General features: G+C 40.2%; 2 protein-coding genes across 2 annotated transcripts; one reads left to right on the forward strand and one right to left on the reverse strand.

Moving 5' to 3' along the window:
- The first annotated feature begins 22 nt into the window (after nt 1-22).
- RBSN (rabenosyn, RAB effector) lies at nt 23-13106 on the forward strand. Its single transcript, XM_010718783.3, has 10 exons — nt 23-1126; nt 2752-2852; nt 3552-3597; nt 3709-3870; nt 5083-5324; nt 6055-6125; nt 7938-8024; nt 8435-8537; nt 8936-9010; nt 9854-13106. The coding sequence occupies exons 1-10, from the start codon at nt 961-963 to the stop codon at nt 10988-10990; spliced, it is 2190 nt and encodes a 729-aa protein (XP_010717085.1). The 5' UTR covers nt 23-960; the 3' UTR covers nt 10991-13106.
- A 1307-nt stretch (nt 13107-14413) lies between these two features.
- MRPS25 (mitochondrial ribosomal protein S25) lies at nt 14414-15643 on the reverse strand. The gene is made up of 4 exons (XM_003210225.4): nt 15494-15643; nt 15302-15408; nt 15005-15092; nt 14414-14793 (listed from the first exon to the last, which is right to left on the reverse strand). The coding sequence occupies exons 1-4, from the start codon at nt 15625-15627 to the stop codon at nt 14601-14603; spliced, it is 522 nt and encodes a 173-aa protein (XP_003210273.2). The 5' UTR covers nt 15628-15643; the 3' UTR covers nt 14414-14600.
- Between the last annotated feature and the right edge of the window lie 40 nt (nt 15644-15683).

Below are 15683 nucleotides of genomic sequence, written 5' to 3' on the forward strand. Positions count from 1 at the left end.
CGCTCTGGGACGCTGACGGAAGCCCGGCACGAGCGAGGCGCGGGCCCCGCTGCTGTACGCGGGCCGGGCGCGGCGCGTTCCTTCGCTCCTACGCGGCCGTTTCCTGTCCTGCAGGCCTCCGTGCCGCCCGGCCGCGACGCTTCGTGCTGCGAATTGCTGTTGGCTTTTGTTTGTTTTCTCGGCGCGTTTTTCACATGAGAACTCCCGTTTCTTACTGTAATGCAGATGAGTTTCCAGGCGTTAGTCGGAGGCCTTAAGGAATGGGGGAACCTCTGCTTCCCGCCGGGTACCGGCCTGGGACTTTGCTACTGTGCTGTTGTTGCTGTTCTTAACGTCACGTTTATAGCATTACACCTGCAACCCAGTTTTCGGCAGGTGTATAAGGGAATTCATTCTAGAAGATACCAAACACGTTTACCAAAAGAAGTGTGTCCTTCCTTTCTGCTAACATAAAAATCCTAGAGTTTGAAGTTTTCCTTTTAGCCCAGGAAACTGCATTCCTCTCACTAGCTTTTGTACAAGTAATGTGGTGGTCTCTCAGTTCTTTTGAAATTGCTTGGGTGCACAAGCATGCTGATGTTCTTAGCTTGTGCTTCTGTGCGAAAGTACAAAGTATTGAACATCCTTGAATCCAAAGAAAGTCATTAAGAATTAAGAGTGCACATATAATGTCCTAGTGCTCTATGAAATAGAGTCCCACAGTTTAATACAGTTCACTCTTTTATAGCGATGCCCTTGAATGGAATGCCTAAAATTACCTGTTTGTCATTAGGACCGCTGCACTGCTTTAACAGGTAACAGAAAGCATTTCCTGCCATTGGTGACAATGAGCAATACTTTGGTTCTAAACAGAGCATATTGACTTGTTGTGAAGGCAGAAGGTTTGTTCCAGACGATCAGAAGTGCACCATCCTGGTTTCACAGGACAAATACCGAGAGGCGAACTGCCTGCTCTTCTATATGCGGGCTTATCTATTTTCAGGTCTTGTCCAGAAGGCCAAGAGAGCAAAGAATAAATTACTGAAACGAGAAGGAGATGACAGAACCAATTCTGGATCTCAGGAACGATATGAGTCATTCAGCTATGGTGGCATAGATCCATACATGTGGGAGCCCCAAGAAGTAGGTAGGTGAGCTTGAGAGTGATACGTGGTGGAGGTAACTTTTAATTTTAGTAGAGAAAAAGTGAATATTGCTGAAGCTGTGTGGAATTGTTTGTATTGCCTGTGATTTACTGTAGCATGGAGTCATGGCTTGCATATCGATTCTCTGCAGCCTGCATGCATTGTATAGGATGATGAGGAAAGTGTAGATTAGGGGTGGGGAGGGAAGATCTATAGAGCCAGGATGTAAATTATCCTCAAAAGCAGGGTAGTTGTTTGTCATTTCATTGTGTGTCTGAGCTATTGAGTTTTTTGGTACATATTTAGCTCTGTGCATCTAGCTTTACTGAGGTTTCTGCAACCATCATCATCTGGCTTTTTACAAAACAGGTGATAATCCACTACTACTATTTAACGTTGCTACAGCCATGTTAAATCTATGACTTTTTGATTACTCCTAAACTAGATGTTTTGCCAGACATATAAACTAATGCTTGTCCCTTAGTTCGAACTCTTCCAGTTATTTCTTTGGATTTGAGGTACAGGTAATCTATCATTGAGTCATTTCACTTTAAAAAATAAGTAGCCAAACTCTGGCTGCAGGTTCAGACATCACAGAAGTTAGCAAATATGTTGACTGAACCTGTACTTACAAATACTGTTACTGGCAGTTGCCTCTTACTATTATAGAAATGCTGTGGTTATTTTCAGGGGGGAGGAGGCAGCACTGTCTCTGGTGGGTCCTGAAAGTTAGTTTTGCAGATAATTGGCTTTTTTTTTTTTAAAAACCAGAGTGGAGAAGATGAATCTTGCAGATCTTAACATGATTTGGTGGAGGAATGTAGGGGTTTCTGTAATGTCTCCACTGTAGAAATTGAATCTGGTTACCCAGAGAGGTTCTCCCATACCTATGAATTTGGCTACAGAAATGTTTCTACGTATTTCATTAGAATGAGGAAGTGACGTTGCAAAGTTAGTGTCCAAGAGCAACACCTGCTTTTGTGTTCTACTAGTTAGAAGAAGAATTTTTGTATTTTGACTGTAACTCTGATTTTTTTTTTAATATCTGGCTTATGAAAAAGATCAAAACCTAAACCCAGATTTATTGAGAATGAATAATATATTTAAATAGATGCTGTATTGTTCTTTTGTATACTTGCGATGAGGTTTCTGTAAATCTGTGCTATGATCAAGGATTTGGTTCAGATCCCTAAAGATGAGAAGGATGATAGCAATCTGAAGAAGCTGCTGTTGCATAAGCCTCAGATAATCATTGGACTTGCATCTTGCCTAGTAAGGAAATAACAGGAGCGGTTCTTGACAACAATACTGGCTGGTAACACCTTACCAAATGTAACTGAGGGATAAAGATGAAAAAAAAATCTGTTGCGAATGTTTTCTTTAATGTAGTCTTCTTTGCTTTACTGTAGTAGAAATAGAACACTGCTTATTGCTGTCCTGGAGGCTAGCCTGCGTGCTGCATTCAGGCCAGTACCGTGAAACCCTGCAATTCTAATGTGCCTTCAAAATTTTATTTGAACCTGAAAAAATAAATGGAGAAAAAAAAAAAAAGGAAGAGCTGCATTTTGAGAGGTGTTTAAATTCACGTGAACACCCAAGTGACTCTGAGTTCTGCTCTCTCCCTAAGGTGCTATGAGAAGCCACCTTTCCAATTTCAAGAAATACCGAGCAGCCAGGATTGATCACTATGTAGTTGAAGTCAATAAGTTGTTAATCAGGTTAGAAAAGGTAATCTTGCTACTTCTTAATATTCCAACCATGTAAGTGTTTCTTAAATAAAAAATTCTGTTTTAGTGCAAAGGGTGCCCATTTATGTACTAGTGCAATTGTTAAACAGTAGTAAACTGAGTCACATGTTACTGTCCTCCTTTTTTATCCTTGTGTAGTGTTTGGTTGTACTCTGTACTGTGGGTATGATTTCTGTTTCTGTACAGTATTTTCAAGGTGCTACTTCATGTGCTTTCTTCATCTTTTACTTTGTAGGGTTACTCCTTAGTGCTTTTGTCAAGCTATTTGTTCTGTAAAATCCCCTACTTGCCAACTTGCATTTTCACTCGGACACAATGTTGGATGATATAAGAATTATGTCAAAATATTCTGACTCTTGTAATTTTGGCAGTAATTGTTTAGCACCACTTGTCTGAATCTTAATTCCAAATTCAGACATCTTCCTATTTATTTTTATCTTTTTCAAATGACACACTTTTTTTTTTTTAACTTAATGGGTGTGTGTGTTTGTGGGGGGAGGTGTTGTGGGTTCTTTGTACTTCTGTAAGGAGGAAAAGTTGTTTTTGTTTTTTTTTTTTTTTTTTTTTAATTAGTATTGTTTATTACTTTCCTTAGTCTTACTACTCCTTCCTTCGTACGTAACGTAAGGTACAAAAACCTAAACCTGTAGTACTGTTAAATGTATTGTTTATCTTCTAGCTTACATCCTTTGACAGAGCAAACACTGAGTCAGCTAAAATAAGAGGTTGGTAAGAGCTTACCTCAGACTATATGCCCTTCTAGTTTCCCAGCTAAGGAATTAATTGAACTAACATCTTATGTTGTGTGTGTTGCCTCCTCTTCCTCTCAATTATAGCTATAGAGAAGTCTGTTGTGCCTTGGGTCAACGACCAGGATGTTCCATTCTGCCCAGACTGCGGCAATAAGTTCAGCATGCGAAACAGGCGCCACCACTGCCGGCTGTGTGGGTCTATAATGTGCAAGAAGTGCATGGAACTTATCAGTCTTCCCCTGGCAAGTAAGTGTGGTGGGTGGTGTTAATCCCTCCTTTCTTTATCTCACTCAGAGTGCTGAATGCATCCTGGTTTTTTTGCAACAAAGAAAAAAGCTTAATATATTCTGCCTATACATATAGAAAACTCCTCCTTGAAAGCGTCCTTCAATTCCATGCAGGCACTCGTATGTTGTACAATCAGTGAATATACAGACGGTATATTATATCCATGAGCTTGGCTAATGTAATTATTATATTGGAGTAGGAAAAGAAAGCCACTCACCCCATCCTGGGCTCACGTGATAGACTCCAATGGAGCGGATCTCCAGCAGAGATCCTTCCCCACTGGCAGTCAGCTTTCAATGGCTCTAAGAGAGGTGCAGCCAGGCTCCACCCCTTCCTACAGCACAGCAGAATTGCCTTCACCTGTGCTCCTGTGGCTGACTCACTGCTCACCCTAGGTGATCAATCAGAGCTTCAGGCCGTGATTCAGCAGCCCCATACACATGTAAAACAGAATAAGAATGCTTTCTCTATTCTTTGTCTGTGTTCCTTCTTTAGCTTCAGAAATTTTAGATTATCTTCAACAAAACACTGAAGTGTACTAGTACAAACTAATACTGTAAGTAGTGTATTCCAAAATTCTGAGTATTGCAACTATGAAAGTATTAATTTTTGGAGTCATAACTGCCAAGACTGTTGAAATATCCATACCAGTTTTAAGTGTTGAGTCTTGCCCATGGCTGTCCAAATGCTGACATCAAGGAAGTTAATCCACAAGCCTTTAAGAAGCCCTTCCAACTTTGCTTTCCTTATCTAGTGCATTGGAGAGGAGACTATTTTTCTGTGGAAATAAATGATGTTAATTGGGCTTTCCAGAGAGTTCCAGCACAAAATGAGGATAGTATTAACATATCCACTTTTCCATGTGCTTTTTTTGTAATTGCAAGATCCAGTGTGAGAATGCTACTAGGCATAAATAAAGTAAGTGGTTTCCAGTAGTATGTTCTCTCACTGCTTTTAGAGTGAAGCAGGACCTTGCAGTGAAGACCCAAATTCGGATTTGTAGTTTTGGTTGTTGTGTGTTCCTTGTGTGTCTTTCAGCAGACTGTTTCAAGCTGGTTTTCTAGTATTTTGGATAGTATTTTACTAGCTTTTGTTAAAGTGCATTATTTGTGTTGGTGAAATCTGTTGGCTTCTCGTGTCACTGTAAAATTACCCATGCATAATTTTTAGGCAAACTCACCAGTGCCAGTAAAGAGGCCTTGAGTTCTCATACTAGCCCGAACGCCTCACCTAATAGCGTCCATGGCTCTCGCCGAGGCAGCATTAGCAGTATAAGCAGTGTAAGCTCTGTTCTGGATGAGAAGGATGACGACCAAATCCGTTGCTGTCAGCATTGCAAAGATACTCTGCTGAAAAGAGAGCAACAGATTGATGAGAAGGAATACACTCCAGAGATTGTGAAACTCTATGAGGTAAATCAAACTCCTTGCTTGTTCTCGCATCCAAGTTCTTTAGGGCTTAATATTCTAATAGCAAAGATGAATCTGAAAGTAAGCATTCAGAGGCTGTACATTATTTATGTCCTGTGGTAGCTTAAGACCTTATTCTAATGTACTTTTTTGTTCTCATCTGGAACTAATGGTTTTGAGATGTCCCTTAAACACTGTGAATAATGTCGATGGGATTTGACAGAACAGTTGGTTTAAAATCAATTATGTGCTTGTGTTGGTGTTAGTGGGCTCCGCTAGAACTATACAGCTTCATGCTGTAAGAAGTGTTTGTTCCCACACTAGTGGCAACTATCAAATTGAACAACAGTGTGTGGCTGGAATTCTGTGCTTTAATAGCAGGTACTGACATTCATTGTGTATCTTCCTGGTAGTCTGCAAGCCCCTCTCCCAGCCCCAAGTTTAGTAGTAATGGGGATTTCTGTTCGTGCTTTTCTGTGAAGATGTAAGACTAGAAGTTGCCCGTCAAAACATCAGAGTTCACCTTGCAGGGGTATAGAGATTCTTTCTCTGTTCTTGACAATGCCATCTGTGTTCTCAAGATAACTGGGGGACCTTGTGATCCTGAGAAGTTAGATGGCTTTCACAGCTATTAGCTTTGAATGTGTATAGGCAGGTTGAAAGGTTTGTGTCAGTGGGTGCTTCTGTTAGTGCTCTAATACGAGTTCTGCTTTTATGTGCATTGTTAAATAAGAAACTCCGACTCTGCATGGAGAAGGTTGACCAGAAGGCACCAGAATACGTAAGGATGGCAGAATCTCTGAAGTAAGCACCACTTACTGATTTTGTTTATGAATGTATGTATATTTCTTCCCCTGTAAGTTTACAGAGTAGGCAAGGAATTGGTGTGGTAAGGCTTTGGGCGTGGGTAGGTCGTGAAGAAGTGTTAGATTTTTCTGTTGTTTTAATCTAGACAAATACCTATCCAAAGCTCAAGTTAATTCACAAACTAGATTACTAAAGCAAGTCTTAAACCTGATGATTGTCATCCCTGGGATAACTTAACTTATGTCTTAGTATTAACCGCAGTGTTTTGGTGCATGATTTGGATGCCTGAATTAATATTTTCTTCCCACAAATCTGTATTAAAAAAATGCTAGGATTATACTTTTATTCGTAGAATTAGAGAAATTTTAGAGTTTTGCCAGTCAAAACTAGCTTTTGATTTCAGTGTGCTCAGAATTTTATTACTGTATTACTCAATGTAATTAAGTAATAGATAATGTAATTATATATAAGCCTATTTATATATATATATATATAAGTAGGTGTTGCAATGACCTGCTAAAAGACTTGTCATACGGGGTACATGATGTAACCTGCAACGTGTGTTTAATATATGAAATGCCATGGGGTAGTGAAGACAGGAAGTAAAAACAGTTGCATCTGGGATTTGTGGTATTGCTGAAATCGATACTTCAAGGAATTCCCAAAGGCATAGAAGGAAGCTGCACAGCACACGAATATGAGGAAATTGCCCCAAAGGAGATGTAAATTAGACTACTATGAATTTTTATTTGGATTTTTACTACTTTAAATACATTTTTCATAATCTTGAAAACTTCAAAGAGTAAGTAGTGTGCACAAATGCATATGTTGGTGGATACTGTGCTGGTTCACTTTCATTCCTCCCCGTCTAACAATGTTTGATCTCCTCATAAAGACCACTAGGATCCCATCTCAAAAGGACTGCAACAACAATGTTTCTTTGCAGCCTTACAAAAAATGCAAGTGGTTTTATTTTCCCTACTTCCTGAATTTTCCTGTTGAAATAATAGAGAGGTTCCTTCCTTTATTCAGATTTCACTTAGTCGATCCAACTGCAGAAATAACCGTGTCTGTGTTTTGACTCTTGTAGAGGCACATAATCAAATACTAAGATGTCGTTGGTCCCTTGTAACTGGGCTGGCCTATAGAGGATCTTACAAGTTCTGTAGCTTTGAGGACAGTTACGAAAGGACATTAGGAGTGCTGTTGCTGACTCTATGGAGTCCTGGAAGGTTGCTTTTGAGAGCATGATGGTGCTTTTGTGTTTCGGGTACAAAAGGAAGGGCAAACTTAAAAACTGTGAAGAGGCTTCCACATAAAATACTGATTTGTTTTCTTCAGTAAATATGAGAATCTAGTGATTGTGTCTCCATGTGGACTCAGTTGCTAGAATCTTAAATATTATGCCCACATGGGCTTGTAGACTTTTGCTTCATGACAAACATAAGTAGAAAACTTATTTTAAAGTTGTAGTTGCTTATTTGATCAGTGAGGATTTTTCTGCGCCTGGGAAAAAAAATGCAGAATAAATGCATTTGTTGTGTATATATATTTTAAGTATTACTGATAGAGTGAGATTCTTCTTATACTAAAATTTTTCCTGTAATTGTAAATATTCATGTTTACAGGTTGATATTTTCCACTTCTGTCAGCAAGAAAGGGTTTCTAAATACATTGAGCTTGAAATAAAAGCATTTTAATGGATGATTTATCCTTACATTTGTTGACATCTTCTTGGGATAGCTTTTAGTGTTGTAGGTATTGTTCACTGGAGGTATGATTTACAATAAAGTTGTATTTATTTTGTAGTGCTGGGGAGACAACCTACAGTCTTGAACATGCTAATGACTTGAGGATGGAGATTCAAAAAGTATACGAACTTATAGATGCCCTAAGGTAAAGGAAGTGCACGCGCTCTCTCTTGCTATATGCATAAATTGAATTATGTTTCTCCCCTCTTCCAATACAGCTTGTACTAACTCTCTTCTTATCCACAACTATTGGGGCTTCTATTTATTCATAGAGATAATCAACTTGCCTGCTCCATTGTAAAGAGCATGTTGAAAAGTAGATGCTGTTCCTGTGCACCATCAATTTCTATTTCCTTTTCTAACCATGCACAGAGGAAGCAAGTAGAGCCACAGTTTAATAAATAAATAAATAATTAATTACTGCTGGTAATATTTAGAATGGCTTACCTAATAGAACATTTAAAAACGTTCATTTGGTATTGTCTCCCTCTCTTTCTGTTGTATTTTCTTGACCCTTGTGGTTGAATGGATGAGCTTATGTTTGCTTTGATTCAGTAAGAAGATTCTGAGTCTAGGCTTGCACGAAGAGCCCCAACCTCATCCTAAAACACTACAGCTTCAGAGAATGATAAGATACTCAGCTACTCTTTTCGTTCAGGTAAATAGAGCATATATTATGAGCTAAATTTTATGTCATGTTCTGTTCTTTGCTGCCCATCTGTGTGACTTAAGACTTCTTTTGATAGGTTTACTTCTATAGGGATTTACTTTTATAGGTTTCCTGCAGTCACTCTGAATATGGATAGCATAATCAGAGCAGCACTGGTTCAGGGGCCTAAGAAAATCTGTAAGTCTTGGATTTGTCTCTGGCGGATGCCCAGCCTAGCTAGTAGTATAGTTACAGCAGCCACGATGTGTTCCAGCTTGGAAAGGTGACTGCAATGGAGGAGTACCTCATATTTGTCTGTGGAACATTTGTTGGTGTTTCCTTCAAGTACTTTAAAACTAGTCTGAATGCCTGCAAGCATTCATTGTAAATATTTCAATATTTGGCAGGAAAAACTGTTTGGCCTAATGTCCCTGCCAACCAAAGATCAGTATGAAGAACTGAAGAAGAGAAGACTGCATATGGTAAGGCAGGTTTAAGATCTGTATTTGTATGAGGGCCTCCTTCAAGGACTTAAACAGACACATAATTATTTACAATTCATAGTTTATCGTGATGTGTTAGTAGCTACCTGCGTATGAACAGCTGTCCTTAAGACTGGAGTTCTTCTTTTTTCATTTTCTGTGCAGATCATTCCATACTGGTTTTCAGGGATTTGTGTAACAGTCAGTGTAGTTCTTCCCAGAACAGAGAGACATGTACTGAAAGCTGGATACCTCTAGAAAGCAGCAGTGGCTTGTTTGTGGGTGCTGTTGTTCTGCCTGAACAGCAGCAGAAAGCTTTAAGCTGAGTCATTTGTACAAATAGAATTTGAAGACTTCTCCAGGTGGTTTAAAAAAATAAATAAAGATGTGGATGCAGCTTCAAGAGGACATTCTCATGAGGAAGGACATCACTAACTGAGAAATAAACCAGCGTGGTGTTGCGGTAGAAATTAAGAAATATAACTGATTGCATTCCTAAGGCTAATAATATAATTGATATTTACACTGCCCAATGACAGAAGTATCTACTATAGGTGGATGTGGTATGGTTACTGTCCAAATCTGCCTGGGACATCTTTTTGAACAGTTGGATTTTGGTATCTTTTGCTCTATATACAGCACTGTCACTGCTCCTTCTGGACTTCAAGTTTGTACAGGCAGATGTGAATTCATTAACAAATAATAGGTAATATTACAAAAATGAACATTTTTTGCAGAGTAACTAAAGATTGAATTGATGTTTGTGACACCAGTATCTAAGCTAGATGGCCTTTTCTTTTTTTTTTTTCAAGCTCATGTTCTCTCTGTACGCATTTGTTTTAGGCAGCTCTTGAAACACACAGAAAACAAGACGAGAAGCAGAAAGACTTGACTTACAGATCTGCAAGTGCAGTTAATGGTGATGCAACTCTCCTTAAAAATGTAACAGTCAAGAAATCTGAAGGCTGGCTACCTACATCTAGCGTATCTCGACAGAGTGAGGTAGCAGATCCACTTCTTCAGCAGATCGACAACATCACATCCTTTATTAAGCAAGCAAAAGCAGCTAATCGGCTGGATGAAGTCCGGATGTTGCAAGAAAACCTGAGGCAACTTCAGGATGAGTATGATCAACAACAAACTCTAAAAGCTATTGAGCTTTCTAAAAAACAGGCAGAAGAGGAAGAGAAGCAGAGGGAAGAACTTCAGTTCCTTTGTGAAAAAGAGTGGGAAAGAGAACACCACAAATTCACGTCTCAGCATTCAAGGACAGGCTCCTTAGATTTCAGAGAAGGCAAGCAGCATCAGTATGAAGCTGTGAAAGAGAATCAGAACTTGTTAGCAGATGGATTAGATTTGGATATTAATCAAGTGAAAGGGAACCGAAGTTTTGAAACTACTGCTGTTCAGCAGCTGCCAGCTAAAGAGTACTTAATCTTTCCAGTCAGACACCAGAATACTCCACAGTGTGACAAAGACCAAAATCAGGCAGCCTGTCTTAACCCCTTTGAAGATGAAGCAGATACCCCTCTGTCAGAGGAAGATCCCACTAATCCATTTGCCAAAGATGTATCTCAACCAATTTCTTTCTTTAACACAGCTCTGCAAAGTGATAAAAAAGAATATAATCCATTTGAAAATGAGGAGGAAGGTGAACAAACTAGTGGAGCATCTGTCAGTACTTTAAATCCCTTTGAAGAAGATGAAAATCCATTTCAAAAGTCTGGGAGCAATTGGAATTCTGGAAATCCATTTGAAGAAGGATCTTCTACCAATCCCTTTGAAGTGGAGGATGTCAGTGAGATCTTAAGAGAGGAGGCTATAGAGGAGGAACTGCTTCTTCAACAGATAGATAATATAAAAGCCTACATATTTGATGCCAAGCACAGTGGACGAATGGATGAGGTGGAGCTACTGACAGAGAACTTGAAAGAACTGAAGTACACGTTAGCAAAACAAAAGGAGAAATCCAACTGTTGAAGCTGTAATCACCTTGTAATAGTTATCTCAAGTTCACTGTTAAGAGATGGGAAGGTGAAGCAGTTATAAACAGCAGTACAGATTACAAGGAATTGGGAGAATGCTGTATTTTATACACTTTCATTTATGTATTCCCAATATTACTCAGCCTTGAAGAAAGAAGATAAGAGGAATGCTGCTGGTCTTGAACGGAGACACACATACTAAGAAAACATATGAAGAAAAACTTAAAATAACTTGTTACAACCATCTTAACGCTAATTTGTCTTCGTGGGTGCTTAGTTTGGTCAAAAGAGTTAAGCAGTAATAGGGAACTGTCACCTTGAAATGTTTTCAGGGTTGGTTTGTCAACTTTACTCCTTGTTTCCGCTGTGCTGTTTTAGCAGCATAGTTACTGGCTTTTCAAGAGGAGCTTTGACTGAAGAGACAAAAGTATTTGTAAGATTTCTGCATCTTCTGATAATGGCACATTATAAGTTACAGGCCAGTCTATTATCCTAAGAGAGTTACAAGAAAGTGCTGTTGAAAGGCTGCTGTTATTCTTTGAGATGCAGGATACAGGTCAATTTTGTGCAATAATACATAAAATGGATTTAAAAACTATTAGAGACTTCACTGATCTTAATGAGAGTAACTTTTAAAATGTGTTTATGAGAACTCCTAGGTAGAACTGAGGTGCCACCGTGTTGTTACTTTTAGTTTCCCAGCTGCTCAAGGCACAAACTGCAGTGTAACAGAGCCACACTGGCTTCAGAGCTGCGTGTGTGGGAATGAACATGTAGATGAGTATACTTTCAGAACATCAGGCTAGCATCATTTCAAACTGTAGTATTAAGGATGACCTTGAAATTCCTAATTATATTCTGGAACATGCACATTCCTTTATATTCTCTGGGTTACAGAATGATTATATTTGTCTTATCTGAGACTTGAATCCTCTTTGTAGCATTTAAAGAACAGAAATCCTGTTTGCAGTGGAGAGCTAAAGTGCCACTGAACTGGAATTCTGTGAAAGCTGGGCTGTGATTGTGCCAAATATAAGCTCCTGTTTTATACTTGATTCTCATCAGAACTTATAAGAATCAGGCATGTGTGTTTTCAGTAAGCAGGTCCTGATGGGAGTCTTGGTGTGGACCTCTGCCCACGTAGAGACTAGGTGAAGGCCAGCTCCTGTGGTGCAGGAGGGCTTCTGAAGATTGGTATTGTAAAATTTAGGATTGTTCAATGTTAAGTTAGCACGTATTTTGCTAAAGACGGTCTGAGCTGCTTTCCCCACCCCTTCACTTCCCCCTTTGAGAGGCAGAGGCCAATCTTCAGACATCAGTGTTTGAAAAGGTGGTTGGGAGGAGTTAATTTAAAAAAGGTGCATTTAATTAAAGCTGGAGGATATTAGGCTGAAGTACAAAGTTTTGTGGAGTGGGACATCTCTTAACTGTCTCCAATAACATACGAATAGCATAGCTGTAACTGGGGCACTAAGTATTTCAGAAACACAAATAATCGTGCTGCTTACTCTAGATTTGTTTTCTTTTAAGTATGTTGGAGGTATGTACTTCCGTTTAAGACAAAACCAACAAATGTACCCTCAGTAACACTAATAACTGATCAGAATAACTCAGTGCAGCAATTTCAGGGCAGCTGTTGTTCTTACTGCAGCCTAAATCTGAAGTTGAAGTGCAGAATGGGTCGTCTTAAGAACTGTAGTGTTTTATACCAGTATGTTTTGTTATTGCTGAGTGACTCTGAAGTGCTGCTGTGCGCAGCAGGCCAACCGTCTGTGCAGCAGGATTCTGAAAGGTTGTAAACTAACTACAATTCTGTTCTGCGGCATGAGATTTACAAAGGCAGCAAAAATTATTGATAGCTAAAGTTTATCCCAAGAATTGTTCATTTAAAAATAAATAGTACAAGTCAGTTATTCAAGGCAGACCAGTTTGCTAGTCAGGAGGAGTGCTCCCTGCATTATAACCCAAAGCTCCTTTTGATACTGAGATGAAAAGAATATTTCAGTGGCTTCAGCTCTCGCATTTAAAAAGTGTGTTTTCCTTGTAACTATCCTGCACTATTTGTATACTCAGCCTAATTACACTAATAAAGTATCATTCTGTACATGTAACAACGTATTGTTGTGAGTAGCATACCTCGTGTCCTTGACAGCGTTAACTGTGGTACATCAGCCCTCTGATACTGAAGTTGTCTCCACTGTGAAGACCGTATGCTGGTATTTGGACTGCTGTGAGGCTCCCAGGGCCCAACAAAATGAAGACAACTATAAAACTAGTGAGTAACGAGCATTGACATGTTAAAATTGCATGCAGAACTTTGTATGGAAACTTTGTAAACAAGGGATGAAGTAACATCTATTTTGTGCTATAGTCGCCCCTGATAATTCAAGCATCCCTTAAAAAACTGGTTGAAATGTTGCATCCAACCATTAGCTCAGAAATGTTGATAACTATTTCTAGAGTAATTTGCGCATGTAAGCCTGACTTAATGGTTTATGCAATTAAATAATTAAAAGTAATGTAGTACTATTGTGTATTTATATGTTGTTACAGGCATAGTGTAATCACTCAAGGCAGAAACTACTGTGATCCAAAACTGTGGGCAGGGGCCAGTAGCATCAGAAGTACAAGATGTATAACAGTACTGGACTCCAGCACAACAGCCTTGCTGACTAGAATTAGCTGGAAGCTCTTAAGATCCAGTTCTCCTTTGTATGGATTAGGGTTTTTATGTCTGCATTTAAAAAGTTACTTTTTTTTTTTCTTCCTTAAGAATAATGAAGATCGTTTTAAGGCATATATTTGAAATATCAACTTGCCTGTTCTCCTCTCTTCATATTCTTTTCAGTGCTTCTCAAAGCTGTAAATTTTCTTGATAAATGAGACTTTAAGTGACAACCAAATCAGTTAAGCAAGGAAATTCAGCATTTAAGTTTCAGGCAGGGGTATGTTATCATTGGTCTTCCTTCAGATAGTACAAGCTGGAAAACAGGAGCAATTAAAACATGCCTGGGGCATGGCATGCTGTGCTGCTTTAAGAGAGATTCTTTGCCTAGTGTCTTATCCCAAAGCAAATATGAACTTAGGGATTACAGCTGGTGAAGCACTGCCAGCAGGCTGAGGGACTTGATCCTGCAACTCCACTCAGTGCTGGGGAGTACTACTACCCTACCCCCAGCTGAAGTCCTGTGTCCAGTTCTGGGCTTAGTACAAGACAGCTATGGACATACTGGTCAGAGTCCAAGGGCCATCTAGATAATTACGAGACGGAAATATCTCTCTTGCAAAGAAAGGCTGAGCAGTTTCACCTAGTAAAGAGAAGGCTGGGGCAGGAAGAATTTTACAGGGCTCTGGTCATCGCTTTCTCTGTTGCTTTCATCCAGCTTTGATTGCAAACTGGCACAACAAAAGCTGTTTTTTTTTTTTAAACTTACATTTATTTGATAATATTTTTCACAGTAATTATTCTAGTTGTGGCTGTAATGAGACGGGGATGTCAGTATCACATGAACTTGCTCCCGTTTCCAGGATGTGTTAACGCTTGTTTCTGAAGAACCACTGTGATCATCCAGCCCCGAGGAAACACAGCTGTATGACCTGAGATGTCAAGCAGATGATTCATTCTTCAGTGGAGCTTTATATTTTCCTCTCATCTCTTTGGGCAGTGGCACAAAGGCAGGGCAAGGAACCTGGCCTTCAATTTCACACATGCATTCTCGCAGATGATACTTCTTGGGCCCAAAAGTTGCAGGATGTGACAGTTTTTCTCTCTCTCTTTCCTCTTTTTCAAGTGTTTCTCTAGAAAAAAAAAAGAAAGATCTGTTTGTTACCTGCAGATTTTACCCATCTCTTCCCAGGCTGTAATTAACCAGAAGGATGCATTTCCCTGGCTAAGACCAGTTCTGATGAATTTTTCTTTATTTCTGTGCACCCTATTTCTGCTTCTAGGGGCTGTAGTAAGATGCATGCCTGAAGGAAGGAATGTTAGCTTATATTAAGAGTTACTTACTTGCTTTTGCCCAGAATTTTTTTAATGTGCTCAGTTATCTCCTTGTTGGTTTTATCTTCCACATCAACCAGAACTTGTTCTCCGCTATCTGTTAAAAAATTCACAGCAATGTAGCAGCACAAACCTTCACAGTAGCTACAAAAAAGTGCTTAAAGAAAGATACGATGGAAAAACAGCTCCTGTTTCGCTACAGTCGATGCGTCAGCCACCGGGTAGCGGCGCGCGCTCGCATCACGGCGCCTTTCCCCTCCCCGTAACTCCGATCTGGCGGCCGATGCGGAGCCCCGCGGTACCTACCGAGGTAGAAACGGAGGAAGGGCGACGGCGTCATGTTCCTGAAGAGCATGATCTGCACCCAGGGGTTTTTGTACTGGATCTGGGGGATGTTGAAAAACACAAACTTTCTAGGAGGAAGAGAAAGAAGAACGGCACGGTACGAGGTGGGCGCGACGCTCCGAGGAAGGACCCCGGCGCCCGCCCCGCGCTCACCTCGCCCCCTCGCTCGGCTCCCCCGCCGTGTTGTAGTTCACGGTCATAACCTTCACGGAGCTCTTGAAAATGACGTCGCCCTGGCTGAGGTACTGCAGCGTCCGCCGCACGGGGAAGCGGCCCTTCATCGGCATGGCGCCGGCCCCGGCCCCGCGCCGCCCGCACAGCCCGACGGAAGTGCGGGGAAGCG

This window comes from Meleagris gallopavo, chromosome 14 (genome assembly GCF_000146605.3).
Source record: "Meleagris gallopavo isolate NT-WF06-2002-E0010 breed Aviagen turkey brand Nicholas breeding stock chromosome 14, Turkey_5.1, whole genome shotgun sequence".
Lineage (NCBI taxonomy): Eukaryota > Metazoa > Chordata > Aves > Galliformes > Phasianidae > Meleagris > Meleagris gallopavo.

Bases quoted from the DNA above. Each gene is read 5' to 3' on its own strand.
- MRPS25 (XM_003210225.4), bottom strand. From the start codon at position 15,627: ATGCCGATGAAGGGCCGCTTCCCCGTGCGGCGGACGCTGCAGTACCTC. The intron at 15,093-15,301 runs GTAGGTACCGCG...ATTTTTTAACAG, and splicing joins CTTCCTCCGTTTCTACCTCG to ATAGCGGAGAACAAGTTCTG. The intron at 14,794-15,004 runs GTAAGTAACTCT...TTTTTTTTCTAG, and splicing joins AAAATTCTGGGCAAAAGCAA to AGAAACACTTGAAAAAGAGG.
- RBSN (XM_010718783.3), top strand. From the start codon at position 961: ATGCGGGCTTATCTATTTTCAGGTCTTGTCCAGAAGGCCAAGAGAGCA. The intron at 5,325-6,054 runs GTAAATCAAACT...TTGTTAAATAAG, and splicing joins AGATTGTGAAACTCTATGAG to AAACTCCGACTCTGCATGGA. The intron at 9,011-9,853 runs GTAAGGCAGGTT...CATTTGTTTTAG, and splicing joins AGAAGAGAAGACTGCATATG to GCAGCTCTTGAAACACACAG.